Genomic DNA, 14,437 nt, shown 5'->3' with positions numbered 1-14,437 from the left:
GCTGCTGTAGGAAATTTCAGTTTAGGATTACTCATACAGCTGTTGTCAGTGTTCCCCAAAAACCTTCAGGATCATTTTGTAATACAAAAGGCACAACTACAGGGAAGCACCAGCACAATGAAAAAGATGAAGTAATCATTACAGAGGAAGCTGGTTCTTATTTACAGACTATTACAAACAGATGATGCTCCTGAAGGCCAAACTGAAGCCCGACCCAAGCAAAATGTGGCACCTCAGGAACAGAAGTTTCTCAAACTAACACAATACAATACAATACAATGTGTTTTAAATGGATGAAAAATAAAAAAAGTTTTAAAAGCGTAATAAGAATATGAAAAATTGCAGCATAACACAGGATCCCTGATATAGAACACCACAGAAAATGAAACAAATATTTGTCTCTGTATTTAAATAGAAACAGGATTTCCATTTTTATTTTTTCTTCTAAATCACAGGACTCTCCATTGTTTTATTAACAGAAGAGAATATTAAACCACATATATCTGCAAGAAATATCTCCAGGTGAGCAGGCTTCATTACCCTGCCCAAATATGCTAAACGAGCTGCTAAAAATGTTCTTGGAACAGTGATTTTTATTTTTTGTTGTATAGCAGAAGACCAGAACAGTTCTAACAACTGCAGCTGGAGAAACCTAATATAAATGTGAATTAAAATACTGACTGTCTTATTATATTTTCAAAGTAGGTCAGTTAGTCTTGTCTAAGTCTAATGAAGGTGGACTGCGGCTCCAATCTGAGTAACACAACAGTCAGGCAGTTCAGTAGCACCTTCAAGTGAAACACTGCAGCAAAAAGGGACAATGTCATTCTCACATCTACCTACCTGGAGAAAAGCGAGGAGGAACAAAATTAGAGCATTGATGAGATGGTGTTAAAGTCCTGCAACTCTGTGATATCCATGTTTGAAGAGATTTTTTGTAAAACTTGCAAGGGTACTAAAAAGCTCTGAGGAATTCAGAGGGTATCAGAACAGGTATTCTCAAACTACCAGAAAAAGGCAAAGCAAGAGAGAAAACTTGATACAGACAAAATCATGTAAGAAATGAACCAGCATTTCAAACAAGGGTGATGACTACTGGAACAAACTTTCAAGTGATGCTGGCATGGGCTACACATGTCTTAATAATTCTGAGAGCATGTCCTGCTCAGAGACAGGCTTTTTCTACATAAAGTGCACAGAATTCAATGTAGAGGAAGAATGGGAATAGTGCAATTGCTATTTATAGCCTACTAAAAGAATTTCGATGGAAAAGCCCCTTTTGGAGTCACAAAATTAATATCTATTAATCAACTTAAATGTTAATGTACTAGCAATTCCTTTACTGCTTATTTGAGCAGAAAGATTAAATTAAAATGCTTTTTGCAAACCTGAATCATATTTCATGCTATCTGAAAAGCTAAACAAAGTTCTCTGTGCATCTATGTAAAGTGTTACCTTTTCATACAGATACACAAATGTCTGGGTGACCAGGACATTAATCTGTAGTGCATTTTAAAAAAATCAGAAGAAAATTAATTTAATACAGAATATGGAATGCCATTATATATATATAGAGTATATCTATCTAGTATAATCACTATCTATATATAGTACTGATTTCTGCAGCAATTATATGTTCTTCAGATTCCTCTATCAAAAGAATATGGTCCCTCCTCTAAACACTTCTTGTTAGAACAGATGAAAGAGTGGTTGGGTAGAATATAAGCTTTTATTTTAACATGTTTGGAAACTCAGAAAAATTAGAGGTTCAATTCAGATGCCCTGTGGCATTGGACATGCCCTAAGGCATCAAGGACATCCTCATGATGGCAGCAGCCAGGCAGGCACTCCTGTGTCCTTGTGGAGCCAAGCTGGGGTCAGGCAAGGGTAGTCTTGGGAATCACAGGTGATAAAAACTGCTTTAACTTGGGTGGCTGAAGAATTTGAAACTATGTGCCAACTACAATTGGAGAAGCCATGGTAGACTCAGGAGTTGTATTTATGAATTCTCAGACCAGTCAGTGACAAAACCTGTCTTTCTTTGGAGATTGACAGATATTATTTGCCCTTCCTAATTTATTTTTTACATATGTTAGAGAGTTCCACAAATGTCTTATATACTTCTGTTTCTGTGGATCAACATTAGTGCAAGAAGTGAGAAAATTGTCTGACAGCAACTGTACCATACTTAGCTTTGCTTAATGAAGCATATAATTAATCATAGCTCTCTCATTTCTATGGTTATGGTCTTATTGGTCCTCAAAAGAACACGTTACCTGAAAATATCATGCTTCTGCTTCACTAAACAGATGACAAAAATAAATGTCATTCATGATTTCTGCAGCCTGGAGTTAGAACTTTCATAAAAAAGAAAGCTTTTACATTTCCTGTAAAATACTTATATTAAAAAAAAAAAAAAAAAAAAAAGGCAATACTTCCTCTGAAGCCAATTTTTTAGCTTGGCTGGATAGTAATGAAAATTTTATATTCAAAGGAACATAGCAATTAGGGGCAACTTATACTAGACTTTTGAGAGGGAGATTTACCATTGCACATCCTGGTAATGACTGTGCAATATTAGAATCCATCACTATAAGAATGTGATATGGAAGTTTCTGTCTCAGTTTTAAAGGTTTAAATCATTGGAAAGCTGGGAATTGTAGCTTAAGGTATACATATACCTTACAAACTCCAGATTTTCCCTTGTTCTCTGGTGATTCATAGAGAATAACATTGGAAATCTTAATACTGGTGCAAATAATGCATGAATGAAAATTAGTAAGTAAGCACCAGAAGAAATCCCAGAATGAGGTCAAATGCACTGATAAATGAAAACACAGTCACAGGATATACACTGATAAACAACCCATTCACTAAGAAATGTATTATTTTGTCAAAATCAGAAGTTTTATCAAACTCTTATAAAACAACAATATGATGAAGGTCATGATGACTTATTGACAGAAGTGTGTATGCTCAACAACAAAAGCTGTCAATGCAGACACAGAAAATAACTTGTGTCATTCTTTTCTTCATAATCTCAACAAGAACAGCATGTCAGAAACAAAGAATGTCAAGAATTAAGGATGTCAAAAATTGGGAAGCACAGACAACAGGTACCAGATTTGCCTCAAGTTTACAGAGATTAAAGTAATAAAAATTGTGAGTCAAAAAGATCACCCTAATTTTTGGGCACTAAATACATAAAAGACGTATTTAAAGACCAGTTTGTTATTGTCAGTCAAGAAGAAATAAAAAGACCTACCAAAAACTTGATGGGTGGCATCTCTTGTCCATGTTCTGTGTTGCACACAAGGAATCCTGACCAAGCTATACATGAAGACACTTGGATTCTTGTATTTGGGCATGAGAATGCAATAAGATGAAATCAACAAAATATGTGTCTGAGTGGTGAAAATTAATTTACCAGTGGATTTCCTAAAAAAATACTAACTTCCCCTCCCATAAAATCTCTAGCAGAGTTTTTGCTGCACTATTTTCTTACACTTAGAGAAGAGAGAGGTCTGAAGGCAAATCTGAGTAAGGAGGAAAATAAAAACTATCTCAGCATTCGCTCCAAGTGAACTCCTCCAGCTTCTAGAAGCCTTTTTAGTATAACCAGAATTTCAAACTAATGATAACTAATGGTGAAAGGCAAACAAAAAAGATAATCTGCATTTACTCTTTGATGTGGCATGACACACCTAGATTCCCTACAGCATTAGGATTGCATTTTGGTGAGGATTGTATTTGTATGTGCTCTGACCAAAACAATTAGTTAAAAAGTGATCAAAGTGGAATTGCTCATTTGAAAATAAAGAAATCAGACTTAAAGTATTCCACTGCCATAAGTGACAAAGAACAGGTTAACTGAAATGATTGGTCTTAGTTGTTTCTTAGTGTTAAAGACAGTGCAAATATTTATGAACAAACATTAAAAGGCCTTATCAAAACTAATGTTCTTGTTGATGGCCCGCTATTTGAAGCACAGAATGATATATTGATGTAATACAAAATGGGTACATCCATAGAAATATGTAAGAGTCTTGTTATGAGTTAACTGTTACAAGTTTGCCTGCCCTCAATCCTGAAAGAGAAAAAAATTGTAATGGACAACAGTAGGCCCAGTGAGGTGGAGTAGCCAATGATGAAATCACTGTAAAACATGACTGGACACAGAAAGGAAACAAATACCACCTGAAAGCTTAGGACACACCTGAACAGTAGGGAAGGGCCATTAGGCAGAACATATCTATCTTGAAAGGTGCATGAGACACCTTCTCCAGTCTTGGCATATTAAGTCTATGCACAGAGACACAAAAAAAGGAACATGCAGGAAAGACCTGAAAAGCAGGTCAAGGCAGGTGAGTCTCCCCTTCCACTCCACACTGGTGAGACCCCACCTGGAGTACTGTGTCCAGCTCTGCAGTCCCTAGTACAAGAAAGACATGAACCCATTGGAGCAGGTCCAGAGACCATCCCCAAAAATGATCAGAGGATCATTCCTCTTATGAGAAATGGCTGAGAGCATTGAGATTGTTTAGTCTGGAGAAGGCTCTGGGGATACCTTACTGTGACCTTTCAATGTTGTAAGGGGGAATATAAGAAAGATCAAGAGCGATTTCTTTACCAAGGTCTGTAGTGACAGAACAAGGGGTAATGGTTTTAAACTGAAAGAAAATGGGTTTAGCTGGGACATAAGGATGAGAGGTTTTTATGATTAGGGTGTTGAGACTTTCAACAGGTTGCCAAGAGCTGTGGATTCCCCACCTCCAAAAATTTCAAGACCAGGTTGGATGGGGCTCTGAGCAGCCTAGTCTTAGTGAAAGGTTCCCCGCCCCATGTCAAGGGGTGGTTGGACTAGATGATCTTTAAAGGTGCCTTTCAACCCAAACTGTTCTGTGATTCCATAATTATATGAATCAATTTCTAATAGCAGAGTGCTGTGAAATCTATGCCGAGTCCTCCTGCAACCTCTGTCTTTGTCGAGACATTAAGTCTCTATTCTTGGTACTGCATTGATGGACAGCTGAATTTTTAAGCAAATGACTCACTACAATCATGCAGAAACATGGCCATGGGATCTCATTCAGTTGTACCTTAATTTATCATAGCTTTCACCTCATGTCTTTCTATCGTTGCATGGACAGCTGCTCTGGAAAGCAAGCTATTAATCAGTCTCTGCTGGCTGGAGAAGGCCAGTAACAATTCTTATTCAAATCATTTAGGTTGTCATTCACATTTCTCATTTCAGCATGCATTTAATCTGTTGTTCTTCCTTCTTTGTGCTTACAGGCACTCAGCGCTCACTGTCAGACCCCACACAGTCCAGCTTATAATACTCTGAAGACAGATTTACTAGCAAGAGCTTATGTCCTTACTCTGATTGCCTAGGCAGCAATAGTGGTAGAAAAATAACAATGAAAAGAGGACAAGAAAAGATTAAAGAACAAGCAGTTCAGCAAGATATTTCAGGCTGGATAGAAGCACAGACAAAACCAAAAGAAAGAGAGGGAGATGTAATAATGTAAAACATAAGTGATATAAACAGCAAACATACTTTTAGCATGGATGATGATGAATTTTATGTCCCAGCTATTAATTTATAATAAAAATGAAACAGATTTTCAGTGCTTTTGAGTGTTTTTATGTCCTTTACACAAAATTAAATTTCAACTATTTTTTTTCTACGCACTCATATAATTGAATTACTCTGAATGCTGTAAATTATTTATAAGGCTGGTTAGACATTGAAACCAAAATTTTCTATATATCTATATTCTGCATGGCAGACACCTTGAAAAAATATTCCCTATTTCAGGGAAGTCAGAATTTTTTACATACATGAGGATCATGAAGCAATACATTCTTCTTCCTACATAGAAATATGGAATACAATACAATATGCCATTGTTCATACCAACAATTTTGTTAGTATTTAAAATGAGACTCATTTTAAAGATAAAGCACATAAAAATGAGAAAGAGAGCATTAATTATAAATATTATTTGCCTGCTTATAAAATACCATTTGGTATGCATGCACTAACATATCCAAAACTACTCTGAAATACTGCTAAACACCAACATACTTTACTGAAATATCACAATGTAAGGTTTTCACTGTCAACACTAAAATAAATCATCTGTATCTACAAATAATATGACACTGTCTCTCAAGAATTTTACCTTCTTTCATAGCATATTTTGCTACTTTTTTAGAAAATAGGCATATCACTGTCAGTGAATACAAAATATTTAAAGGTTTTGCTGGTGATTAGTACCTTTAGGTTTATTACAACACTCTCAATAAAGCATCACAACTAAATACAATGTAAGGTTACCTAATGTTTTAGGTTTTTGTTTAAGTGTCTGTATTCTTTAATGAATACTGATGGAACTTAAGATATACTACAGCACTTCCATTTGTGTTAGCATTCCTGAAGTCTTAAATATTCTCTAACGTGTTCAATACTTCTAGTGCTTGTTTCTAACAAAAATCTGCCATCTTTTTATCAATCAATGATATAAATAGTCTATACTGACATTATACTATAAAATCAAAGGGAACAGAAAGCTATGTACTGTCAAGATTTAGTTCTGTTATGCTGTTAAATTCTGCTATGTTATGTGATATTAAGTGAATACATACCCCCACAGACATCACCATCTGCATTTTCACACTGTCGATCATCACATTCACAGTTTTTGCCATGAACTCTGTTGTCTCCTGGAGGGAAACAAGTGCACTGGCCACATTCACATCTCCCTGTAATAATAAATAATTGCTAGAGTCATGATTTCTGTAAAGTAAAATAAATGAAATAAACCCCAAGTTTATGCTGCACCCTAACCCCAAAGATAAACTACAAGTCACACTGCATTGATTAAAGTATAGCACATAAACACAATTAAAAACAAACAAACAAACAAATACATAGCAAAAAAAAACTATTCTTCCTCCTCCATGGCAACCCAATAAAAAGTATATCACTGTTATAATCTTAGTGGAAACAGCAACAATAAGCAATCACTGGCATTGTAGGATTTTCATATCTGAACTTAGCATAACTAAGCTAGCCCATGCTTATCTGCATAATTAACCTATATACTTAATCTAAAATATTTAGCACATATCTCAGAAACACCAAGGCAAATGTGATCAGAATTAAGTAGTCTATGACAGAACTAAGATACTCTCTATTTATGTAGAAAAACAATTCTTAAAATATTGTCAAGCTTTTTTTAAGCAAAATCACTGTAATTTTTCTTGTCTAGATCTGAAGAAATAAGCACAACCTCTGTCACAGTCTCCCCTTCCATCAATCTATTTACAGGAGAGCTCCCCAGAGCTTAAAGGGACAAGAGATTTATCCAAGCTCTCACAGATCTTCACTCCAGAATCCTAAGAGCAGTGAGCACTAAATGGCCAGATGTAGAAAAAATTAATATCCAGGACAGTCCTCCACTGCACATATCTGAGACAAACTTAATTCAGGTAGTGGGCCCTAACATCTAAGAATTTTCTTCTGTATGTTTTTAAATTATTTTATGCAATGCTGATGAAAGAACGTTCTAAACATGGCACAAACCATAGACCAAACTCACACATTTGATGGGCTTGGGAAGAGATATTGTGTGTAAAAAGTGGCCACCAGAGACATGGACTAGGATGAAGAAAACCTGCCCTTATTGATTTAATTTAGTCACAGCATCACTGAAACTCACGTTGGGCCTGGTCACTGCTCTATGCAATCCCTGAATTTACAGTATTGCTGGAAAGTAAAAAAATATCCTCCAAGTGCAGCTTTTCATTATGCAACCAGACAGTTCACAACACACTGCACTAATTCTTTCCAGATTTTGCTGAAATATTTTATTGAACAGGAAAGGACTTTTAATGGAAACATCATTAAAGGTTTTCTAACTGTAGGTGTCAGGAGAATAAAAACCTTTAGGGTAAGGTACTGGCAAATGATTACTTCTTTTTCCAACTTCTAACTTTAATTTGTTATATTTGTTTGTGGGGCTTTGGGGTTTATTTTTTGTTTGTTTTGGTTTTTAGTTTTTTTGGTTTTTTTTTAAAGAAAACACTCTAGTTAAGATGGAATAGGGAGAGATCTTTCTACTTTTGGAAAAAAATTTCTAAGCTCATTTTATAACTTCTATACTCTTTATCTTCCCAAGCCTCAATGTACATTGCACTTCTGAGCTGACATTTTATGCACCAGGATTCAAACCAGAAGGACATAAAGTGCAAGAATTTTGGAAAAGACATAGTGATAAAGAGAATTAGAGTAAAAACATCTTAATACCTTTATTATATGCATAGTTTAAAAACCTTTCATTGTCAATTGTATGAGGATACTTGTTTGAGAAAGAAACTTTTTATTGGAAGTGCATCTACCACATCATGAAATAGAGTTATGTTTAGTAATCATGTGAAAATTTAAGATATGATTGTCCACAGAAAAAAGTTATTATATTTGCCTGCATTCTTTAAGTTCTAATTATTTGTCAAGGACAGCCACAGTAGAAGCTAGAAAAGAAAAATCCTTAGTGCTTCAATATACAGAGAATTTTATTGAGTCTAATTTGTCTCTTTTCATGCATTCACCTTAGGCAACCTGGTCACTTTTGCAAAAGTGCCACATCAGCCTGCCCCAAGGAAGAGTAAGGAACCCGTAGGCTGAGAGGCACCTGATGAACAGGACCCATCTGTTGTGGAGACTGTGACATAAACAAAAGAAGAATCTTCAGCAGTGGCCTCCTGGCCAGCCTTTGCTATAATAAGGATGTCTGAAGATGGCAAAATCATTTTAAGCAAACTGCTTTGACTAGAGGAGTCTTTAGAGAATGGAAAATCCTCAAGAGGAATGAGTAAAGGAAGGTCCTGTAACAAGGATCCTGCATGTTCTGTAACTAAGCATTATCTTCTGTAATGCTTAATTTAATAAGTCAGAGTCCAGTGGCTGGTTCCTTGCACTGCAATGGGAACAGGCTCCTCTCAGTCCCTGCTGCAAGTAATATTTATTCATTTTAGTTAATGTGCAACAGTCTCACCAACAGAAAAATGGAGGGAAACCCATCCCTAGACAGATTGAGCACATTTTTGTCATGTAAGAGATACAAGATCAAAGGGAATTTAGGCCCTAGTTTCTCAATCTGTGCCTCACTTTTTTTTTTTTTTTTTTTTTTTTTTTTTTTTTGCCTGGCTCTCACCTAAATTCCACCTAAATATGGTCTAGATCATCCAATTGCAGACGTCAGCAGAATTGAAAGTGTCTTGAAAATAGAAACTTCAGTCAGGAAGTGCTCTGGAAAAGGATTTCTTTAACTTTAAATATTCAGAAATACAATTACAGTAGTTTATTACACTACTGCTGGAATTGATACTCAAATTATTAGTTCCTTTACTTTTACAAAAGTTACAGGATCAGCATGAGGAATTAATTTAATGGTGTTGCTAAATAACTGCCGCTTTGTTTTGGCTATAAAAATAGTCTACCTCCAAAAGTAGTGATATTTTAGTTAGATTATGTAAATTTGGCTCACTCAAAGGAGATAATTTAACAAATAATTAAAATCCTATTGCTTCTGAACATGCTAACTATATAGCATGTATCTTCTGCTGAAATATCAGAAGCCACACCTTATTCTGTGATCTCCTCTTAGCTATTGTAATAAAATACCAAACAAATTCAATCATTTGAAAGTAATTTGAAGCTCACATTTTACTGAAAAGGGATAAGCACTTTACTAAACATACTGCTTCTTTGTATAGAATAATAGGTTTACCATAGCAACCTGATTATACAGGGAAAGCTACTGCCATACATGCTAAATTTCTTTAAATTCTAAGGCATATAGAAACAATTAAACATTGGATGACTGTAATGTTCTGCACCTTCTCAACCATCTGTGCAAGAGCTATACTTAATGAGTAAAAAGAAACCAGCTGCTCTCAGACATTTTACAGCAAGTGGCTTCCACTCTTCCTCACTAAACAGGGAGGGTAAATGTCATTATCAGACAGCTTCAGATGAAGGAAGCTTTATGATGGAAGTTACATGAGCTATTAGCATTGAAATGCTTAAGCTACTTACCTCAATGCAAGATGCTAAGAATAGAGTAATTATACAAGACATTTATTTGCCTACAGTCTTAATATTTCTTCACACTTCTTCCTCCTATTGATGTCAATAGGAGTATTAACTTATCACTAATAATTGTTAGTGCTTGAAGAGTGACAAAAGATCAGCTTAGGTTGGTTTTTTTTTTGTTTTTAAAGAGAATTAAAGTGCCACATCTCATCAAAACAGAAGTTCATTAGATAACTAACTCTAGAATTCTAAAGAAAAATGCCATAAGTTTTTAGCTTTTGATTTTATTCCCCATTTACTATAGAATTTTTTTTATTCCTCATGTCCAACATTTATAAAAACATAACTAAACAGTTTCTAGATTTACATTAAATCTGTTCACATGCAAATTACTGTGACAATTAGCTGCTTGCATTCAAACAATTTTCCAGTTGCCTAGATGGATTGACTGGAAGTCTCCTTTTTAGAGGTAATTTTAAAAATCTGTGCTAGAAGTATATACTTTTATTTAATAAAGCATTTTTACTCTGTTTTTGCCAGCAAAGGAAGAGATAGTAACAGCTTTCAATGTAAAAATAAACACTGAATAGAATAAGATATAGTTCATTGTCTTTCCCCACCTGTAATTCTATAACATAAAGGATTTTTCTGTGCAGAATGATTATTTTTTATCTTTTAAATGAAAACAAATAAACAAAGCCTTTCTTCTATTTTTGGGTTTTTGTTTTTTTTTGTGTAAGGAAGACAGTGCCAAATTGCACTAAGACTGCGGTAAAAGCAAGTCAGGTTAATTTGGCATATTAAAAAAATGTTGCTTCAGGCTACTGATAAATAGGAGGGAATCTGCCTTTAGTAAGGACTTTTCTGACCCATGGCTGTCCCAGGCTTAACATCTGAAAGCATTACCTATCAGAAACTGCAATTTCTTTTTTATCACATAATCTCAAGCAACCTGAGCACATTCAATAAAGCTGCTGTGTCTTTCTGCCAACAGAACTCATTTCATGCTGGATGTGAGCAAGATGATCTAAAACAGTGTTCAGAAATGGCAAATCAAAGAAGGGGGATAGAAAGATTTGTACAGAAGATCACAAAGTTTCAGTGGACATAAAGGGTGAGGGGAAGCAGATGTGGCTGAAGGAAATAATAGCAGGTAGCAGATTCAAGTAAGGCAAAAGAAAATCCACTGATTGAGTGGCAGAGGGAATAGAATACCACTAAAGGGGACAAACAGAACCACAAAATTGGAAAAAAATTGCAACACTTGCCAAAAATAGGGTGGGGCCTTCCTCAGTCTGAGGCGTTCAGAGCAGCACACTCCAGCTGAGCTTGATCAATGTGAAGAAATTTAGACTCAAGCAGGAAACAGCTACAGAGTTTAGTGGCTATGCACTGTGTGTTTTGTATGTCCTATTCCAAAAATTGCCCAGAATTAATTCCCATCTAGAATAGCTTTAAAAAATAAAAATAATATTGACTAGATAAAAAATAATTCTGCCTTATACATCAAAAGATCCTTGGGTTTTAAAATGCTGGCAGTTCTTGGATCTGGTTCATTGGGTTTATAAGGTGTCAGAAAAAGGGAACCTTTGGAAGCATCTTGAGTACGTACAAAAGTATCCCTAGAATCTCTTTAAATGCATGGATATCTGACTGATCTCACCCAAATAATCAAAATCTGGGGATTAGTTTCCTATAAGGACTTCAGGAAAGCAAGATACAAACATGTACCTGCAGCTATGATGGAAAAAAATTTCCTCTTCTGAAAAAGCTTTATGAACTTATATCAGTACAAGACAGAACCACCACAAAGGATTTCTTTTTTTTTGCACAGGATTTCTCTACTAAACTGTTTGTTGCTTTGGGTGAAGGACTTGTTTTTGAAGATAATTTGAAAATTGGGTGACAATTGGGTTTTCCACAAAACATTCAAGCAACAAGCTTTTTTTTTTTTTTCTGTAATGCATTATGAAAAATAAATTTATGCATTTATCTCCTCATACATAGGAAAGAACATTCAGCAGTTATAACAAGAATGACTATTTGTTTGGGTTTGGATTGAGAACTAGCTTTCTCTTTGTAAATCAGTGTACAGAAAGTAAACATTCCTTGAGTCTACTCATAAAAAGATTATTTGCAGCATGACTGACCCAAGACCTCAACTAAAGATATAAAAGCTCCAGAGAAGGGCTTAGTTGAATCATACCAATATAAAATGAAATTAAAATGGCTTTAATAAATCTAAAGTAACTTCTAAACTTCAGAATTTTCTGCTCTTTTTTTTCAAGAATTTTGTGCATTAAAGTAAACTTTTAGCATCAAGTTCTGAGATTTTTATATAAATACATGAACAGTAGCTGACATATAAAATTGGATAAATATCTGTATTTTTCTTAGTCTTACTGGTCACCTCTCAGCTTCAATAACTGCATCAGCTACTACATTCAGCACTGTCAACAGGTCTGAAATAAATAGATATAAATGTATGCAAATATTTGGCCTAAGAAAAACAGCAGAAATTCACAAATTAAGAAAGTCTTTTGTTAAAGATGTCTGAGACTTCCCACTACTGTGTGTTTTATCAAGTTGTTCACTAGTACAAAGTACAAGATTTCCCTTATATAATAGGTACCATAGGCATATTTTCTTAGACAGATTAAGTATGTTTCTTTTAGTTTTTTTAAAAATTGAATTGTTTTATGATGTGAAAGAGCACCAAAAAAGGTCTGACAGTTTAGTTTGTCCTTAAGGGTATAAAGCCTCAAAACACAAAAACCCCAAATAACCCTAAGATAAAAAGATAACAAGAAATAAAAGTATGCTATCCCAAACAACACAACTTTCACAACAGTGCAAGCAACTGGAATCCAGTATTGTAAAAGCAAGTGTCATGCAAGAGCGACTTCAAACGGCTGAGACCTTTCCCCCAGCTTTAGAACACACAGGATGTATGACTGGAAGTCTGATTGCACAGTTGGCATCTGGCACCTGAAGTAAATGCTTTTCCTTTGTGACAGCTTAATAGTGAAATTCTTCTTTAGATAATTCCACTCAATAGTGCCACTTTACAGATTTAGCATCAGATAGTCTTTCAGAGCTCCTGCCAGTCAGCAATACTGATTTGTATGTCCTTTACCATGCTGCTTTTCTTTTTTTTTTTTCTACTTTTTTTTCTACTTTTGGTTTTTCATTTTTTTCCCTCCCTGTCTTTAAAAATTTTGGTAAGAGGTACCGTGGCACTGTGAGCTTCCTTTTCAGATTGTTAGCGTGACATCTGGTATCATCATCAAGCTGACATGTCTCCTCCATCTGCCTGCTCCAAGTCACCCTGCTTTGAGGATGCTCTCAAAAGCTCCTTTTGTATTTCTGCACAGCCAACAGGGAATTTCTAGAGGAGTTCCAGGAGAGGAGACATCCAGAACACCCCTGCCCACTTTGCAGGAGCAGGATTCTAGCCATAAGCATTACTTTTCCCCATGACATCTTCCTCAGGTTCTCCCACTTGGGGTGCATCCTTGACAGTTCACTCCCTATATTAAGGGAACAAGTAGGACTAGGGAGGCAATTACTCCTCTGTTCGAAAGAAAGGTGATAGTCAAAGTCACCACACAGAGGAGAGATGTGTGAAGAAGACAAGAAAGAAGGTGGCAAAACGCTTTCTAAAGAAATGTGCTGTTAAGGCAGAGAGCAGTGGAAATTGAAGGGGAGAAGAAGGAATACATTGGGGAAAAAGAGAAAAATAGACAGCATGGCAAATTTCATTCTGAAGATGTACAAACCCCAGAATTCAGCAAGCCATCATCTGATTTTTAAATTCACTTCCTCTGCTCATCTCATTTTCATCTTTCCCCCCAGAATGCTTCCAAAAACTCAAACTATGAAGAAAAAATACTGCAAAGAGATGCCACTAAATCAAGCAAATGATACAAAGCATTCTACTAAAACTAACATCTCCATATAACATTAAAAATGAAATTATGTTTGATTTAAAGTATCTGACCTAAAAATGTTTTCTCTTCACCTTGACAACTATCAGGAAAAATAAGTCTCGTTTCCTTTTCAGCCTATTCAGCTGCCTGATGCTTAGCATAAGCTGCTACAAAATATTTTCTAGCAAAAGCTAAACATAGTAAAGACATAAAATCCCATAGTGAAAGATACATGAAACACAAGGCCATTGCTCAAGAAGCCATGATAGCTTTTCAGGCATGTAGAGCTTCATACATTTGACTGCCTTATCATCCAGAGGACTGACTGCTTACCCCCTTTTTTTTTATGTGATCTGCCACATAAAGAGTCATAGCACTAATTCCACAGAGTTATTTAATTTGCAGA

The 14,437-nt window shown here is 35.4% G+C and overlaps 1 protein-coding gene across 1 annotated transcript in view; it reads right to left on the bottom strand.

Annotated features, from left to right (window-relative positions):
* Positions 1-14,437, bottom strand: part of ITGBL1 (integrin subunit beta like 1) — a 122,297-nt gene that overhangs the window by 8,945 nt on the left and 98,915 nt on the right. The window contains exon 8 of the mRNA XM_077781506.1: positions 6,652-6,768. Coding sequence (XP_077637632.1) covers positions 6,652-6,768 — 117 coding nt within the window. The remainder of the gene's footprint in view (positions 1-6,651; positions 6,769-14,437) is intronic.

Source organism: Lonchura striata, chromosome 2 (assembly GCF_046129695.1).
Source record: "Lonchura striata isolate bLonStr1 chromosome 2, bLonStr1.mat, whole genome shotgun sequence".
NCBI lineage: Eukaryota > Metazoa > Chordata > Aves > Passeriformes > Estrildidae > Lonchura > Lonchura striata.
The sequence above is the reverse complement of the archived record's forward strand: the minus strand, read 5'-3'. Positions and strand labels throughout refer to the sequence as shown.